Source organism: Gallus gallus, chromosome 3, assembly GCF_016699485.2.
Source record: "Gallus gallus isolate bGalGal1 chromosome 3, bGalGal1.mat.broiler.GRCg7b, whole genome shotgun sequence".
NCBI classification, from domain to species: domain Eukaryota; kingdom Metazoa; phylum Chordata; class Aves; order Galliformes; family Phasianidae; genus Gallus; species Gallus gallus.
In genome coordinates this window covers 95719657-95738785 of record NC_052534.1, presented here as the reverse complement: position 1 = coordinate 95738785, position 19129 = coordinate 95719657, and the positions used below count along the sequence as shown (strand labels likewise).

The window sequence follows — 19129 nt, the reverse complement described above, 5'->3', positions numbered from 1 at the left end:
TCACAGCTTTTAGAGATAAACCGTGGAAGCTCCTGGTGATAAATCACAAAACCATTCACTTCTCTCTCTGCTGAGGCAGATAAGCTGTGTTTGTGGGAGGGCTGCTTGGCACGTGTCACTCCAAAGGCAGCAGCATCAGTGCTCCCCTGGATCCATGCTGATGGCTACAGACTAACAGCGGCCAGCACTGAGGGGAGAAGGCGTGTGAGGCAATGGGTTTGGTCAATGGGTAGTGTGAGTTGTGTTCAGACTCCTGAGTAATTGAGAACATTTCTCCTTTCACTTACAGAATACATGTTCAGAAGGCTTTCAAATGCTTTACACAGACTGAGAGAGTGCTCAGGCCGTGCTGATTTCCTCTCTTCCCCAATCAAGGATATCTAAGATGTCTAACCAAGCGGGTTGCCCAAGTAGTGAGAAAGTGAAACAGTGACCTGGCGTAGGCTCTAATTATCTGCTTAACCACATTAATGCTGAGAGGCAAATCACTTTCCATAGGAGGTCACTGAGCCTACGGAGGAGACTTCAACAAAGTGAGAAATAAAAATAACCTTTTCACAATACGGGCTGCTGCTGCCTTGACACTTTCAGCCAGAAAGCTGTAAGGACTGCTGAGATCATAAGCGAAATGACACAAAATAGAACCTGCAAATTCATTCTGTAACATGGAAGTAATTAATTTTCACACTGAAAATCTGTGTCTTGCTATCTGAGAAGGAACACTGAATGGGCTGTTTCTTCCCATGGCAGGCACTACAAAAACAGAGGGACTAACCTCTAAGCCACTTACTGAGGAGTGCGAGCACATGGTCGCCCTACTGTCAGGACAGAAGAAAATGCTATTCTGTATCCAAATTGACAGGCAAAAAAAGAAAGTTACTGTAAGTATATGGGAAACACTTCCACTGTTGGTTCAGAGGTGAAGGTCCATAAACAGTCGTGCAGGAATGGGAGTGTGTGCAAGTCGCAGCACGGGCACTTTTGCCAGGGCTCAGAGAGGCAGCTGCTATGGATGCAAGGACATACGATCCTCGACTCATGGGCAGTCCTCCAGGTTTGGAGGCAGGCATCCAAAACTCCTCCGACTCTTTGGTCTGCTGTTTCCTGCTTCCCAAAAAAATGCAAAAGGCAAAACCAAGCATTTTGCAGGACGCACATGTGGTCTCACATAGCCGTCAGGCAAACGCTGTAGTCCACGCTTAATGAGAAAGAGGTGTCAGGGGAAAGAAGGTCCTCAAATGCAGAAGAAATCGGAAGTCATGCCCCAGAGTGAGCATCTCAGAAGTCTGTTTTGGCCTGTTTGCACACACTCATACAGTTTAACAGCCTTTTTACATTTCCTTGGCAATCTTACAGGGCTCCTTAAATATTTTCTTGTACACTTTGTGAATTTAGTATGGTGCTCTGTTTAAACATGACATATAGCTCCTCATAGCAATTAAAAGCTTGCCCAACGAGGCTCAAAAACTAATCTGTGACAAAAGACTCCAGGCAGAAGAACAGCACGAGACACTGGAAGCTTAAGCAAATACAGACCATGAGGTCTGCAAAAATGAGGACAATGTGTTGCAAGGTATTTTGCAACTTGACACTGTACGTGGTTGTAGGCAATCACTTAGAGTTGCCGTAAAGAGCAGGGAATAAACGTGTTTGACATTAATTTCACTAGCCTCTCTTGGCTGAGATCAGCACTGCTGCATGGTTGCTCTGTGACTGTGGAACTCTGCTGCCTTTAAGCTACTAAGAACAAAATGTTTGGCTTATCCCGTGTTGTTTGAGGATACTTTCAGGCTCCGTCAGGAGGTGACAGGTTCATTTCCCCATAAATTCTGAAAGACAGTAAAACCAGTGAGACGTTCCAGCTATCCCAGGGCTGCTCATTTGTTTCAGAACACGGTGAAGTGGAGCTTTACCCAAATAGGTGTTCGTGAGTGTTTCCCAGCACTCTCTTAATCCTTCAGGACAAGGCAATCATTTTTTTGAAGTTACCATTTCAAATGGTGAAATCAAGTGGATATTTGCATTCCACTCCATTTTAGACCATTGAGAAAAGCTAGCTAATACTTTAGATGTGTTCCTTGTAACACAGTATGTATCTATCAAGTCTAACTAGCCCCAGACACCAAGCTGGGGTAGCCAATCTCTGCCATTTCCTGACTGAGACATTGGAGTTTTGAGGCAATTTCATTAGTATTGTTCTCTCTGCAGAGAAAATATGAACAACGTAGGCAATGATAGTTATCCTACGCTGCAAAGCCCACCAGGTAGCTATGTATTAGACCCTCCATATCCATATTGCATCCCCTCTTTCTGCTTTATCTCCTGCTTAGCACCGTAGTGTCTTTGTACAGTGTGTCTGTGCATTGTTCCCCAATAAGAATACACAGCTTGCAGGCATGAAAATCCATGCTTTTTTTTTTCCTTTTTTCTTTTTTTTCCCCACACAGCAGGGATGCACGAAAGGCTGAGTATTGTGCTAGATAAGCAAAGTGCAGATTTTTTGGAGGATTTAAATAGTCTCTAGCTTTGGGCTAATAAAGAAAGCAAACTACCCTTTCCCAAAGGGAAATAGGCTGTTTTACTGGATCCTGGGGGAAACGTACAGTGCTCCTCCCAGGATAGCAGAGCCTCAAGTTCCAAGCAGCACAGCATGCACATGGGTATTACAACCTGGGATAAGTTCCAGAAGGCAGCATGGGAGGAAAAAAAAAGAGCACTTCTCAACTTGTCAGACAAACCACAGTGTGTACATGAGCAAATATGAGAATTGTGCAATTAAAGAGCATACAACCAGGTAATCCCTTCGAAACAAGTATATCTGTCAACAGGCTTTTTCACGTCGGATATAAAGCACACACGTATACTTCTACTGTATAGAGCTGCAAAATTTAATATATGATATTTTGACAGGTTTTTTAATAATCTATGGGAGGCTTCATGTACATGAGATAAATAGTTATGGATTGCAAAGACTGAAGTAGTGAATATTTATCTTACGTGATGCAGCTTTACTCCTACTCAACTTGCATACCTTTGCCAAGACACAATAATTTAACTGATTTCTGTGGCATTTCTCTCCTTTCAGTGTAAAATTTTAGAACAAGAATGCCATTTTATTCTTTATGTAGAACCTTCGTGCCGGAGACCCTGTTAGTCCTCTTCCATAGTACAGTTTGAAGAAAGGTCATCAAGGAAGTACATGGCTGAGAAATACAGGTCCAGCCTTCACCCTCTTTCTCAACCATGCAAGAACTCATCTGTTACTGAAGAGGAAAGAGAAGGTGTTTGCAATTCTTCTGGACAGATTAGTTCACATTGGCCAAAAAGAAACAATTGGAGTCTATCAAGATAAAGTAGGGAAGTTGCTACATCTCTGTTAAGGTCTGCACAGATTACCTTGCAGATCCAGGAGAAATGTCTGAATTGCTGAAGAACACACAGAGGAAGAAAGGCTTCAGGATCTCTTATCCAAGAGAGAACCTAAAACTTAAGTGCAGTGTGCCTGTAGGTACGTGCTGTGCCATGACCCACAAGGAGGTGAGAGGGGAAATGCAGGGTCAAAAAAAAAAAGGGAAAGAATTTAATCCAGAGTAGGTATAAGCACAGCTAGAAAAAAACTGCTCTTTTTTCATGGCAAGGAAAGGAGTAGCTGACTTGAGCTCTATCCATAGCACTATCCAAGTTGTGGCACCAGGCCAGACAGTTCCAAAGGCCTGGAAGTATAAGTTAACTTCTGAAAAAAAGATTCAGTAAAAGAGTGGAGAGAAGCATCTCCATGTATTTTCCTTTTATCTAATGACATCGTTGCACATATACATAAAAGCCACAATTAGCTATTTCTAGGAGTTAGCAGTTTAATCAGGTTCTTCAAATATATTACCAATATGACTCTGTGCATGGCTGAATCATACTGTTTCCCAGCAGGTTCCTTGAATGAACAGACTTTAACAGCAATTTAAAAGGATTTTATGACTTTTTTCAGTCAAAGGTATCTTTTCACTTGGAAATTCCAATTTGGTGCTCATCTACTAGTGTTTTAGAATAGACTGCCAAAGGGAACTGTTGAAGTCTGCTCTTCAAGCCTTTGTCTGTATGTATTTCACTTCTGGTATGCACAGATCCTGTATTCATGACTATGAACTCTTGGACAGCAATGTAACTTGAGGCTGTGCCTGGCTCCTTGGGCTGATGGGATCCACTTGTGAAGGACAAACTTTATCTGAAAACTTTCAGGCTGCCCTGATTTGATAGAAACATGGAATAATAATAGCTGAGACTAGAAGGGACACCATCAGACTGCCTAGCTCCACCTGCACCCTGCTCAAACCTGGAACAAGCACAGAAGGTTGCTTGGAATTTGAGGATCCCCAAGGCAGAAGACTCCCCAACCTCTCTGGGAAACATGCTTCAGTGTTTGGCTACCCTCACCGTAAAAAGGGTATTGCTTATATATAAGTGGAATTTCCTGTCTTTCAATTCGTCCTATTGCCCCTTGTCCTCTGGCTGGACAGCACTGAAAAGATGCTGGTTCTGCTGGTTCTTCTACTACCTTCCTTTTGGTATTTACACACGCAGATAAGACCTCTCTGAGCCTTCCCACCTCTCAGCTAAACAATTCCAGCTGCCTCAGCCTCTCCTTGTATGACACATGCTCCACTCTGTGTCACCTTTCTCTCACAGAACTTGCTCCACTATGCGCACGCCTCTCTAGGGCTGGGGAACCCAGACCTGGACGCAGCACTCACTAGATGAGATGATTTCCTACCCTCGACCTGTTGGCGATGCCCAGGATGTTGTTGGTCTTCCTTGCTGTAAGTGCACATTGTTGGTTCGTGGTCAACTTTTTGTTCTCAGATCCTTTTCTGCAAAGCTGTTTTCCAGCCTTCAGCGTGTACTGTGTTCCTGGCTGTTCCTACCCAGGCAGAGGACTCAGCCTTTCCCTTTGTTAAACATCATGAGTTTCCTGTCTGTCCATTTCTCCAGCCTGCCAAGGTTCCCCTGAATGGCAGCACACCCACCTGGTCTGTCAACCACTCCTCCCAGCTTCTTACCATCTTCAGGCTTGCTGGGGGTGTGCTCTGTCCCTTTGCCCGAGTCCTTAATGACAAGGACAAACAGCACTGGCCCCTGTACCAACCCCTGTGGTACTGCACTGATGCCAGGTCCCCATCTGGACTTGGTGCTGCTGCTCACAGCCCTTTGAGTCCAGCAGCTCAGCCAGTTTTCATTCCACCTCACTGTCCATTTATTTAGTCTATCATAGTTTGTCTATGCAAGTGTTACGGGAATTGATGTCAAAAACCTTGCTACAGTAGGGATAAACAACATCCATCACTCTCCCCTCAGCTGCAAAGCCACATTGGTCAGGCACAATTTCCTCTGATTAAATCCATACTGAAAACTCCCAACCATCTTATCCATATGTTTGAAAAAATCTCCCTGGAAGATTTGCCTTTTGTTACCTTCCCAGTTGAAGCTGGCAAGATGTGGTTCACTGCATCCTTCTTGCCCTTCTGAAAGACAGAGATAGCATTTAGTTTCTTACTTGTCTGAGGAACTTTCTCCATTCACCTTGACCTTTCATATATAACTAAGAGCAGTGCTGCACAAATGGGTGAATCCCATCAGGTCCCATTGACTTGTGTATGTTTTATTTGCTTATTTATTTCCTAACTCAATTTTCCTCTGCTGAGGTTAAGTCTTCAGAGCTCCAGACTTTCTCACTGACATCCATGGCCTGGTGTTCCTGAAGGCAAATCTTACCAGTAAAAGACAAGGCTAGTAATTTAGTTCTGCAGTATAAAGCGTTCCATTGTATTTTGCTGTAATACTTCTTGTATCTGTATAGAGGTTAGCAAATGAAAACAGGTAGGGCTGAGGCTTACCTCTTGAGCCACATGCATCTGAACAACGTGTGTCTAAAACTCCTATTCTCTTGGTGAATCACACAGGGATGAGAAAAGCTCTTAGAAGTATTTCCAGCAGAATCATCTGTTATACTGGCGATGTAAATCTGGCCAAGGCAAAAAAAAAAAAAAAAAAGGCAAGAATAGGATGATATTTTAACAATCATTAAAAAAAGTCAGATCTGTCTGTGTGAAAAGCCTATTTTTTTTTAAAACAAGCACAACTTTTGTAACTAGTAAATGGAGATAACGCAAGAATGAAAGCAACCTTCTACAACCGAATTTTGAAGTTTCTGATCAAATTCCTGTTATTGTATTGTTAAGGAAGTGGCCTCGTTTGCTGAGCTGAAATGATCCTAGAAGAGCTTCCTGTTTAAAGCAGCAGGGAGTGCAGCCCCCAGAACCATCAATCATACGATTCATAGCATTCGCCCGACTGGAGCATTACAGGAACAGTGCTCCATTCAGCTTCAGGAGTCCCCTGTAACGTCATGAACTGCAGGATCTCAAAGTCAGTATTTCTTCACTGTGTCACAGTTGTTCTGTAATAGAAATGGGTATAGTTAGGAAGCAATGAAGCACCTTCACTGTGCCTGGGAATCGGATCAGTGTTCTCATGTCCTCTCTGATGGCAGCAGAGTAGTTCATTAAAAAGTGCAAAAAACCTGAAAAGCAAACTACACATCATGCACGCACATTTCTTGCACAGAACAGCTAACAGTGACTTAGTTTAAGAACTGAAAGTCCAGAGCTTGAAGATTTATATCCCTCGTGATTGTAAATTATGTCTACTGTTGCTGATGCTTACGTACCTTTAGCATGGCTGTCATCTTCTGGGGATTGGTTTCACAAAGTAATGATGTGTTTTTAAATCTTTTGGCTGTTCTGCATTTTTGTCATGGAATTTCATTATAGTATGGTACTTTCAAATGGAAACTGAGAACAGTTAAGCTCTTCGTTGTTTTCTCAATGTTGTAATTGTACTTCATATTTAAACAAGAGGAGGAGACAGAGCCAGTGTTGCTATGAAATCTTTTGTGCTCACTACTCCCTGTTCAAAGCAAACGCGATCATAAAGCTAAATAAAAATGTCAAAATTAAGAACAGGATGAAGTAAATCAAGAAGTAATGTGTCACGCAGATTTGCTCACCACATGAAAGCTATGTAGGCAAAATGTTATGAAATGATGTTACGGTACTTTGATCTCTGTAAGAGCAGAGCAAGCTGGTGTTGTGAACTGGTTTTGTTATATGCAGACATGTATCTCACTCTTCAAACAAAGGTAGCTGCTACCAATTTAAAACATGAGATGAAACACTTCATTCAGGCAACTTACATTTTCATGGCCCTGTTTCAGATATGCCCCACAAGTCTGATGTATTCTAGAAACAGGTTAAATTTACTGTCACTACAAATATCAGTTCTGGGAATCATGGAGAGAGAGCATATTTTTGTTTGTGCATCACTTGAAGTAGCTCTCAGAAACTCTACTTGCTACTGTGCCCAACTGTTACTCATTAAGGTTTTGTGTGTGTTGTGGAGGGGACTACATTATAATGACCTCTCATGAATGTGTGTTGGACGAGGCCCGGATGGTTGCAGAGGGCCTCTTATCAGATGGGACATCAAGACGTAACTAGCAAAGTTAAGTCTCAGTGAAGTACTTTTATGCTCAGTGCTGGCTGGTGCGGGGCTCCATGATCACTTCTTCTCAGGTCTCTAACCTGAGCAAAATTCCCCTGTCCTGCTGCTCTGAAAAATGAAGGCTTCCTCATAGGACATATGGCAACAATTTCTTGATGACTGAAGCCAGACAAAGGAAGAGAAGAGCAGGTGGGTCCTGGAACAAATGCAGAAACATTTGGGCTCTGACTCAGTGATAAGTTTAATTGCACTGGGCTGTTCCATGCGGTGGCATCCCCTGTACCTCCTTTCCATTCATCAGCTGACAGCCCTATTTCTGCACACACCACTGGTTCTGTCCACTGTACAGTCTGCTGGCAATGAGAAAGTACCTCAAGCTATGCTAGCTCCAGTGTCAGAGTCAGAAGCAGTAAGGGAGGAATTTTCAGAGCAAGAGCTTCAAAGCTGCATGTAGAGGAGACAGTGGTAATGATAATAGAAGCGAGCATTATGTGTTACAGGAAGAAACCTATCCTGGTACAACCTGGTGCAGGTGCAATTTTATACAGTGTAAAATGAATGGCGAGCAATAAGACTAGTTAACACAAGTGGATCCTGAAGATCTTATGACAAAAATCTACCAAAGGGAGAAATTTAAACTATAGTGAACACGTAAGGACCAACTTCAGAAACCCCTCGAGGAAAAGTTCCTACTTCTCACCAAATGGGATTATAATCAGAGCTGAACATGGACGCTGTTCAGGACAGAAGGAACCATCCTGATCGGAGTGGCAATGACCACTTATCCACCAATCTTAGAAAGCTATTCAGGGCAAGCTGGTCCTAGGGGACAGAAAAATCCCACAGTTCTCCCTTTCTCTGCCTTAACTGTGAACATGAAGCAACTGAAAGGAAAACTGATTTGGTAAGAATCATTTTAAACTGCATTTTTATTACGTCTTTGCATCCCTTCCTACACTTCAACCCTTTCTCTTAGAATAAACATATCTTACTCTCCAACCTTATCTTGGAATTAAAAGTAAATCTTAAGCAACTCTGGCAAGAATAAGGTGTGCTATTCTTTCAGAAACAATTAATCCAGACAAAGAAGAGTCTTAGTCCTATCCTATTGCACTCACCTAGGGCAAGTGGGAGGGATCCTGGGAACTGAACTCTCTGCGTGAGTGGCAAGGATCAGTTTGAGAACCTGTAACATCAGATATCAGGAAAAGTCAGGTTTCCCCTTTCAGCTAGGAGACAGCCCAGAAACCTGAGGATCATGTTAAAAGCAGTTATTTCCATGGTGCTGTTGCAATTTAACAGGAAACTAAATGATTTATCAACAGTACATTTATTCATAAGCATTTAATGTGATTTTTAAAAATAGTTAGGGCAGTAAAATAGGTAACCTTGTCAGCTCCTGTTTTATACACTGACAAGAAGATTCCCTTTCCATCTACCTCATGTCTCACAGTCTTATACATACCTAATTAAGCTCAAAACAACAATTTCTGAACTCATAATTTAGCTTTGAAGTTCACTGCTTTTCTTGCAGTTCTGAAAAAGAGCCTCTAATACCTAAACTTTTCAATCATCAGTGACAACAATACCCCACTTGCACTAAGGTTATTACCAGCTAAAACACTGCACTGTCAGTTTGTATTGTTTTCCCATAAATTATTTCATGAATAGAATTTGCTTTGAAAAGATGGCTCATTTATTAGAGCAATGTCTTGCTGCTCAAGTCAGTTGTTTTGTCCTTGTCATGCCAGCATGAGTTCCTTTAGTCAGGAAATTACCATTTCTAAGATCTGTACCTGAGAGCTGCTACGTACAGCTGAAAAGTCTAGTGAGCTTTCCCATATCCCTCTGTACAAGCCCTACTTGATTTTGCTAACAGATAGCGTTATAACTGTAAAGCAACATGGGCTGAACTGGAGTTTAAGTTCCCAGGTGGCATTAATGCATTTCCCTACCACAGAACTTATGAAACCTAAGTACTTTCACCCAGAGATTGGTGACACAGTGGAACAGGTAGCCCAAGGAGGCTGTGGATGATCCATCCCTGGAGGCATTCAAGGCCAGGCTGGATGTGGCTCTGGGCAGCCTGGTCTGGTGGTTGGTGACCCTGCACATAGCAGGGGGGTTGAAACTCGATGATCACTGTGGTCCTTTTCAACCCAGGCTGTGATTCTGATACTTAGATGAAAGAAAGTTGGCCCAAATGCTTGTTTGTTTGTTGTTGATAGTTGCTGCCTTAAAAATGGAGAGGCTTCTTTGCTTTGTAGGAATGAAACACAAGAAGAAATCCACAATATAAAACCAAAGTGCCCTAAAAGAGCTAGAGGGAGATCTTAGCAACTGAGTGTAGGGAAGTATTTACATTTTTTTCCCAGTAGCTAAAGAGAAAAACAAATGTTACATGATCTAACAATGAGCAGCACCTTCGTTAAAGAATTCCTACCAACATTAGCAGGAATCACACAGGGCACTGAATTACCAATATAGCAGAACTGACTAATTAGAGATTATGTTAGATTAGTAAACAGTCAATGCATGTGAAACTTACTGCGTTGGAATATTTGAAATACTTGGAGGGATGGCAAAAGGCTGCTTTGGAGGAATGGTGAGACCCAGCTACAAATGGCAAAATTCAATAGCAGAATTTGTCATTTGGTCTGATGGGCTCTTTAGAATGAAGTCTCAGATATTTTAGCCTAAGGAAAGCCAGAGGGGTAAAACTAAAATAAGACTTTACTCTGGAAAAGGGATAATCTCTCTAGAGCTAGTACTGAAACTTGTTTTCTTCTTCATCTGTTGGGCTAAAAGGAGTTCTAAGGATTGTTCCTGTCTTCTGACAGTGAATGTGTTTTCAGAACTATCTTACCGAGCAGAGAGAGGAATAAAAACTGTACCCTGTGAGGTGCATCTGATAACATTGTCCCACTGCCTCTTCCTATCCTCTCCACAGATCTTCTCTTTTGGTTCTTCATTGTTTAGTGTCACATGGTTAGACTGGTACTGTAAACAACCCAATATCTTACATGGTCATTCGGCTAAGCAGTGTTTACAGGAAACGTCTGTTACATCAAGGCTAAAGCATTCTGACAGACTAAGTGACCTCTCTGGGGCTGAGATGCCTTTGAGCTCATCTTTATACAAAACCATGAGCACTTATGGAACCATAGAAACTTAATCAAAGAACACCAGCAGTAGTTCATGATATGTCAAGACGCTCTCTGGGAATTACTTAAACCAATACATCCCCTCCTGAACTCTGACTGACAGCTGTTGGTGGAATTTCCTCATGAAGTTGGGGGGGGGATGCTACAGGAAAGCTGGGGAGGAACTTTTTAGAAGGGCAGGTAGTGACAGAATGAGAGGAAATGGCTTTGAACTGGAAGAGGGTAGGTTTAGATTTAATATCAGGAATAAATTCTTTACTGTGGGGGTGGTGAGGCACTGGAACAGGTTGCCCAGCGAGGTTGTGGATGTCCCCTCCCTGGGAGCATTCAGGGCCAGGCTGGATGGGGCTGTGAGCAACCTGGTCTAGAGGGAGGTGTCTGCCTACAGCACCGGGTTGGAACTACATGATCTTAAAGGTCCCTTCCAACCCAAACCATTCTATGATTCTGTGATTCTAAGTACTGCCTCTTGCTCATTATATGCAAATATTTCCAACAGCATGAACGTAAGTAATGTTTATTGAAAACTGTTCCACTTACATGACCAACAACTCTTGTAGGTTCCCTGCTCTGGGCACACTAGCTTCTTCATATCACTTTCCAACCTGCTTTTTCATGGCATCACATGAAAGATTTCTGCATACAACTTTCGAGGCTCGTTGCGCTGTCAGTGTGTCAGTGCAAAGCGGAGTGCTGCTGTTTTCCAGCCGATATCTCCCTGTCCAGCAGACAACACAGTCTTTTCACAGAGGGAGGAAATCCTCAACAATGCTAAAAATGTGTAATGAAATCTGTCAAAAAAAAAAAAAAAGAAAAAAAAAAAAGGCAGAAGAAGACCTAGTTTTATCCTAATGCCCATGAAAGCCCTCAGCATACAATTTATAGCTGATACCAAAGGTACACTACAGCATAAATGGCTTATTTTCCTGTTAATTTCTTCCCAGCCAACATTTGCGTGCTTCACTATAAATTGAAAACCTGGATTTTAAGCTCTGTGGGGCAGGAGGCTTTTTGTTCTTTCACGTAACCCCTCTGCCCTGTCATTACAAAGGGACCATTATTTTCAAGACACATTTCTTTGTCATCGTCTAATGCACACCTTCCTAAATAACAGCACAAGAACATCTTCTCCAAACATTGCCTTTTTTTTTCCCAATGGAAACTTTGGACAGATGCAATCATGTAACTTAATGCCTTAGCTGACAGCTACTTGTAATGATAATGGAGTTTACTGTATAAATAAATGTGTCTTTCAGCTTTGAACTCTGCAGATGCTGAAGTCATGCAAGGAAACACATTGGTGTATTTTCTCAGCATATGCATTGGAAAAAGAATGAAAATCATGGGGAAAAAAATGAGGACTGTTTTGAAACCATCTGATTTCTCATGCCATGACAGTATGAGCTTATTTTCAGACAATTTGTTAATTGAATCCAAGAGCCTCATTCAGGAGGTCAATTACTCGCTGTGTGTATTTCATGTAACTCTCAGTAACACCACCTCCCTGAATTTATTTAGAATCATTCCTTGTGACCAGACTGGGCTTCAGAAACGAGCTATTTCTGAAGTCTCTAACGCAGTCCTTCTGCAGTTTCAGGTGAGAATGTTTAGCTTAAGACTTCCAAAGATCTGTGTGTAGCGATATGTCTACTTATTGAATCAGATGAATAAGCTTAGCCTTTATACACACATATGTATTGCCTATTGCAGACCGAGCACAGTGGCACTGCACTCCTGTGAAGTTACTTACACGTATGTACATACATTTGGGGGGGTTCACATCTACAGGACTGATTCAGAATTAACTGGGAAAAGGTGTGGGTGTTTTTTTTTTTTTCTCCTTTCTGAAAGCAGCTCTTTGCTTTACTTTCAAAAACATCATGCGATTGCTTCCGAAGCTGCAGATGCTACCACACTCGTAATTGCTTGTCACACAGTGAAGAAAACTAATTAAAACCACTTATTTGTAGCTATTAACCAGTCTCCTTAGCTGCAGACAAAAGACCACACTACAAGTAAAACATAAGGGGAGAGCGTGGTCTTCAACTCAGTAAGAAAAGCACTGGATGTTTGCAGATAATTACACTTACCTCCATTTTCCTGCTACCACCAATTAGAATTAATTGTGAGCTTAAATGGGTATGCAAATCGCTCACCTAGCTGTTCTTCCAGCTAGGAAGACAAAACATTTCATTTTCATTTCTCACGTACTTAAAATCGAGGTGAAAGTCTTGTGCTTGCGGGAACCTACAGATTAGCGTGATGTGCAGGCAAAATACGTACAGTTAGCATGATTATAGGCAAAATGTACAACACATATATTTTAAATGCTTACTGAAGTTCAAGGAATAACCGGCAGCTTTCTGCCAAGAGATCCGGTATTCCTGAGCAGTTACAGATTCAGAGCAGTACGTTCCGTTGGAGGCTCCTCCATCATTTAGAACAAGTAACGCAAAAACTTAGTTCAGAAGAAGAAAAGCACTGACACAATGGAGGACTCCAACACGAAAGCAGGGCAGGGTACTAAAGCAGAACCATTCAGTACTAACCCCGCTGCACAGGCTCATTGGCAGCTTGCTGCATGTCCTCACATCAAGTCACTGAGGACTTGGCTTTGTTTCGTGTTACAGTGCTCACTGGGCAGGAGGAAGAGCTGTGCCACACACTGGCTTGTTGCTGTTGGCACCACATCACTTCTTGCTTTCTTTAGGGAGACTACTGCAAGCCCGAGCCTACTGGAAAGGCACTTACGGTTGTACTGCTTCAGGTTTGTGTATGTAAGAAACAGACCCTTAATAAGGGAAAAACTGTGGCTTGCAGCCATGGTAGATGGACCTCCCTGAAGTCAGAAGTTGGAAGAGGTGGGGTTTTTTTTTTGCCCAGTTGTTGAGAACTCTTCATGATGGGGATGGAACACCTCTCCTATGGGAAGAGGCTGAGGGAGCTGTGACTGCCCAGCCTGGAGAACAGGAGGCTCAGAGGCATCTCCTCCATGTCCAGAGACAGCTGAAGGCAGCGCGCAGAGAGCGGGTCCAGGCTCTGTCCGTGGTGCCCAGGGCCAGGACAAGAGGCGCTGGGCACAAACCGGAGCACGGGAGGTTCCCTCTGGGCACCGGGAGCGCTTCCGTGCAGCGCAGGTGACGGAGCACGGGCTGCCCAGAGCTGCGGGCTCTCCTCCTCGGGTGCCCCCAGAAGCCCCCACACGCGGCGCACCGCGCTCTGGGTGTCCGTGCAGCAGCAGGGCCGGGCACGGCGCACCCGGAGGGCCCTGCCGGCTTCAGCCGCTCGTGGCCTGTGACACCGGGCCGACCCCGGCCCTCGCTCGGCAGAGCCGCGTTCCGGAGGGCCGCTGCCCCGCCCGCAGCCCCGCAGCTGCTGCCGGCCCCCGGGAGGAAGATGCCGTTTCCTCTCAGGTGCTCCCGTCTGTTTCCGAACGCCCTCTCCGCGCCCCTCCCGCATCCTTTTCCCCTCACGGCCGCAGGGCGAGGCTCCAGGCCCCGCGCGCTACCTGCGCGCGGCCCCGGCCCCACCTCAGCGTCGGGCGGCCCAGGCGAGGCCGGCCCATCCCCGCGCCGCCCCGCTCCCGCAGCGCCCCGCACCAGCGCCGCCCCTCCGGGCTCCATCTTCCCCCTCCCGCACCCCGCGCCGGGCCGCGGCCGCCGAGCGCGGAGCCGCTCGGCCCCTCCCACCCCGCGGCGAGGGGCGGGGATTGGGCGAGCTCGCCCGTCACTCCGCGCTTGCCCCGCGCTCCCATTGGCCGCCGACGCCGTCAGTCGGCGGCGGGGCCGCGCCGACCCCTTGTTGTCACGGCGCCGTGCGGGGCTGGGGCTCTTCGCGCCGCCGTTGTTGCCGCCGTCGCCGCCGCTGCCGCCGCTTCGGGCGCCCGGCAGGGAGCGGTTCTTTCGGCCTCGCCGCCCCCTCTTCCGGTGCGGGCGAGACGCCATGGCCACCAGCACTACGGGCTCCACGCTGCTGCAGCCCCTCAGCAACGCCGTGCGCCTGCCCGTCGACCAGGTGAGGCTGCCGCGGCGCCGCCCGCCCCGCGAAGAGCGGGGCCGCCTCGTCTCCCCGGCGGCGCGGGACCGCCCGCCTCGCGCTGAGGGTCAGGTGCGGGCCCGCCGCCGTCCCCCGCCCCGCCGGGTGCGCGCCGAGGCCGCGGCCGAATCGCGGGCATCGCCCCCCGGGGCCGCTCCGCCGCGCGGGGGCTGCGGCCGCGCCGCGAGTCCCGGAGCGGGGATGTGCGGCGGCCCCGGCGGTGCAGCCCCGAGCGGCGTGCGCGGTGTCGGCCCCCGGGGGATGCCGAACCCGGGGGGTACCGAGCGGGGCCGGGACGGGAGGGCTCCCCGAATGCCCGTCGGGGGAGCGGGGCCGGCCTCCTCCGTCCGCGGGATGTTTGTGTGTGTGTAGCTACATCGGTAACTTCTGAGCGAGTTCTGTGGATCTTATGGTGCCGGGGAGCTTCGTGTGAGGAGTGCTTAAAGGGAAAAAAAATGCTTCTATTCGTGCTTAAATGAATGGGACGGAACAAGAGGAGCAGTCTGCCCTCCCGTAGCGGCGATGTCTGCTCTTCACGGGGTGCACCTCAGAAGCAGGAAAGTAATCTGAAATGAAACCCGGAGGAAGGAGTGCGTCCATCCACGTCTGAGCTACCTGCCGTGCTTCTCTCTTTTTCGTTCTTCCGTGTGTCGGGGGGTAGGTGAGATAAGCACAGGTGAAGGGTGCGTGGAAATACCTTCCAAAAAGCTGTTATAAGTGAGTGGGTAGGTTTCGGTGTTGCTGGCTGTGCTGGGGTGGATGCTGAGCACTGCTGGCACTGCCTCCTGCGGGTATGGCTCCGTATGGCTCCGTGCTGTGTGCTGCTGCCATGGCTTTACTGGGAAATAGGGGGTGGAATGAGAGGTGATCACCTTTTTATGGCATCTTACTGCTGTCCCCTTATCGCCTGCTTGTAACTGTAGCCTTACATTTAGCGTTTTAGTTTTAATTTAAGAGCTTTTGATATGGCATTTTGTTGATAATGAAGTTACTTCTTATCAAAGCCTGGAGAGCTTACCTGTCTTGATGTGTTGCAACAGATGCTCCTGTAAAGGTATTTTTGCCAATAACTCTGCTTGAGCTCTATGAGTTCTTGGGGATTATTACAATGGAGGGTGGCTAAACATGGGGTTTAGAAGATTACTTTTGTAATGAGCATTTAAAAAACTATATGTGTGTGTCTTTTTTTTTTTTATATTGGTGGGTCACAGTATCGGCCCTCCTGAGTAGGGAGAGGTGGGAATGGGGTATGAAGAGTTACAAAACTATGTTGCACTAAGAAGGCACCTTTAACTGATTCAAAAAGGGCAACAAAAAGCAACACTCTGGGTCAGGGTTTTGTAAACTGCCAGTTTGAGAGTCTGTCTGGGTAGTAAGTGTGTAACAACAGAAGAGGGAATGAGTTCTGTGTCAGGGAGGTGAAGGTGGTGGAGGGGGGAACGTGAGGGCAGAGAAAGGAAACGCACCCCGTGGTTGTGTGTGGCACTCAGTGGCACTGTGTGCACGTTGGGTATGGAAACAGAGCTGTGCTTGGGGAAAAGGACTGAATGAAGAGCTGCTGTTCAGTGCATTGTTTCTACCATCTACCTCCAAGTCCTGCTGTGATGGGTCCTGCCATGAAGCAGGCGCTCAATGCTATGCAGTGCCAGCGGTTAGAACCAGTGGATAAACAAGAGTAAGTTTTGTTTATCTGCTTCTCTATTTTGGTTTTTACCACAAGCAGATGCTAATGTTTTTATCTAAAATATTGTGGTTTACGGTTAAGCAATTACTCTCTGTAATGATCCCACTATACAGTCTTACTGGAGGCGAAGGTGTGTGACTGGGAGGCTGAGTCCAGGCAGTGTGCCTGTGCTGCTCTGCTCTCTGGGTGCTCAAACACACAGGTAAAGGCAACTTGCCTTTTGGCACTGAACGTAAGTAGAAATTGCACTTACAGGTGAAGCTGATATCTCCAGTTTTGACCTAATTAATTGGATAAAAATCTGCGTGGGTTGAGTGCAAGAAAGCTGATGGACTACTTTTGGTAGAATGAGAGGCACAGGTCTGTTTGAAAGTAGTGTGTGTTACGGAATCGTAGGGTTGTTAGGGGCCTCTGGAGATGACCTGGTGCAGCCCCCAGTGTGCCAGCTGGGGACCAGCCTGGAAGATGGGGGATGGCAGCTTTGCCAGAGCCACTGCGCATGCTTGTGAGATCACAGAATATCCCAGGCGGGAAGGAGCACTGTGTCCAACTCCTGGCACCACACAGGACCACCCAATCAGACCGTATGTCTGAGAGCACTGAGGCTGTGCATGCTGCCCTGGGGAGCCTTTTTGGTGCCTGACCACCTCTGGTGAGGAACCTGATATCCAACCTGAACCTCCTTCTCCTCTGTGTTGCACGGGGAGAGCTCTGCTTCTTTAACTGTTTGCTCTTCATCACCTTTTCTCTTGATAGTGGGCCACCAGTTGGCTACTGGGGTGGAAAAGAGCTCGTTGCTCCTCTTCTGTGACTATGCTGCACAGGGTGTTATGCTATAACTGACCCCTGTATTAACCCTTCCTTTGGCTCTTCCCTTGTCTTGCACAAAGTGCCTGCTTTGAAAACCAAATGCGTTTTGTGGTGGGCTGCTTCTACCTTCACTAAATCCCTTTGTTGTTCTCAGTCTGAAGATGCTGGGGAAGATGGTTGGTGTGATCAGCAACCTGAGGCTGTCTCTGTAGATTTGGGAAGGCAAGCATGCAGACCTTTTTCCTATATAGTTATAGGAAAAGAAATGCACTCCTTGGGGTGAAAACCTCTTATCTTCTCACTTCTTGGAGCAGCCAGGTTTCCTGCTCAGCAAGGGAAGCATCCTGTTGACAGCTCTGCGTCTTGGGGCCTTAAAGTTAATGAAGAGTGAATGCATGTAATTGCCCACGATTCTCCCTCTGTCTTGTTTGACAAGACAGGGAATAGGAGTAGTTATGTCATTCCCTCCCCTTGCAGCTAGAGAAATGCAACAAGAATTACCAGGAAGGCTTGGCTGCTGAAGGGTTTTGTTGCATAATGCATCGAGGTTGCAGCTCTCAGTGTTGTGTTACAGCCTCGTCTCTCACCTGGGCTTCTAGTTTTCCCATCCACGCTCCTGTCATGCTGGTGTGCCTGCTGCTTGCTTCTTCCTGCAAGGAGAAGCCTTGGCAGGCAGCGTGCTGGGCTGCGGTCCGTTCCTAGCTCGGGCACTGTCTTGCTGATGGCCTATTAACAAGTAGCTTGTCTCTTGGTGTGCCAGCTCACCTATCTTTACACTGGGGATGTTTAAGTTAGTTGTGAGCCGAGGGTGGTCCTAGGAGAGCAAAGCTTGGCTCAGAGTGTGGTCTTCGCTCTTTCACTGCTTCCACCAGAGGGAGCAAAATTTGGATCGGAAAATCGGCAAAGATTAGTTGAAATATTCCCGCAGTTGATTTGCCATAGAAACAGATAGCAGTTACAGAGGAGTCGCTGGGCAGCAGAGATGGGTGCTGGGTGATGCCGGTATGTGAGCATCAGCTGTCGGCACTTGCCTGAGAGATCGATGTGGAGATTGTGGAGCACGGGCTGAAGAACTGGATCAGCAAGCTGCAGAGATCACCTTCCAGATAAGATCAGCAGAGCTGCAGTGTTTTTCAACAGACGTCACCACATTTCCTTGCTATTCGTTTCTACTCATCTCTTGCTGTTATTTTTCTGTTCCCCCCAACAGTAATGTTAGTTTTAATTTGAATAATGTGCTCACTTATGTAGACCAGATAGCAGTTTCTTCAATGCAGAGCCTCACATTTCTCCTGGTTGCCTTCAGGAAGGGTAGGCAGGATTATTTTCCCTTGTACGTTCCTATGAATTGTGCAGTTCTTAAATGCATATGACTGGAAAAACGCAACGGTGATGTTTTGACTTCGGATGCTTTGGAGATGAGCTCCTGCTGGAGTGTGGGTAGAAGACCAGGCATGGAGGTGGTATGGGTAATCGTTTTGCTTAGCAGCCCAGTTCCCTGCAGGAAGCATTTGGACACATCTCATAGCTCTCTGGTATGCTGGGAAGGTTGGGGCATTAGTGATGCTGTAGTCTGCCTTGTTTTCTGCTCAGGCAACCTAACACAGCCTCCTGAGGACTGAAATGCATGAATCTAATGAAAGCCTTTTTTGTTTAGATTTAGAGGGGAAAATAAAATGTTTGTGTAACTGTCCAGAATATAGATGGCCTAGTATTTGTCTTAGGAATTATTAAACTATATATATTCAAGGGAGGTTATAGCTAGGTATTAGAAAACGTTTCTTCTCCAAAATAGTGGTCAGTCATTGGCACAGGCTGCCCAGAGAGGTGTGGAGTCACCATCCCTGGAGGTGTTCAAGAACCATAGAGATGTGGCACTGAGGGA

At 46.2% G+C, this 19129-nt stretch overlaps 1 protein-coding gene across 4 annotated transcripts in view; it reads left to right on the top strand.

Annotated features, from left to right (window-relative positions):
* The window catches only part of MBOAT2 (membrane bound O-acyltransferase domain containing 2), a 154051-nt gene that overhangs the window by 48742 nt on the left and 86180 nt on the right, over positions 1–19129 (top strand). Inside the window, exon 1 of one of the 4 annotated variants that reach the window (XM_025148773.3) lies at positions 14540–14729. The exons of 2 other annotated variants lie outside the window; for them this stretch is intronic. Coding sequence is in view for 1 of the 2 variants with exons in the window: in NM_001031090.2 (NP_001026261.1) it covers positions 14658–14729 (72 nt within the window). In the remaining variant the exon portion in view is untranslated. Of the gene's footprint in view, positions 1–14539; positions 14730–19129 lie in introns of those variants that run through there. One more of the 4 variants, NM_001031090.2, reaches the window with a different exon arrangement.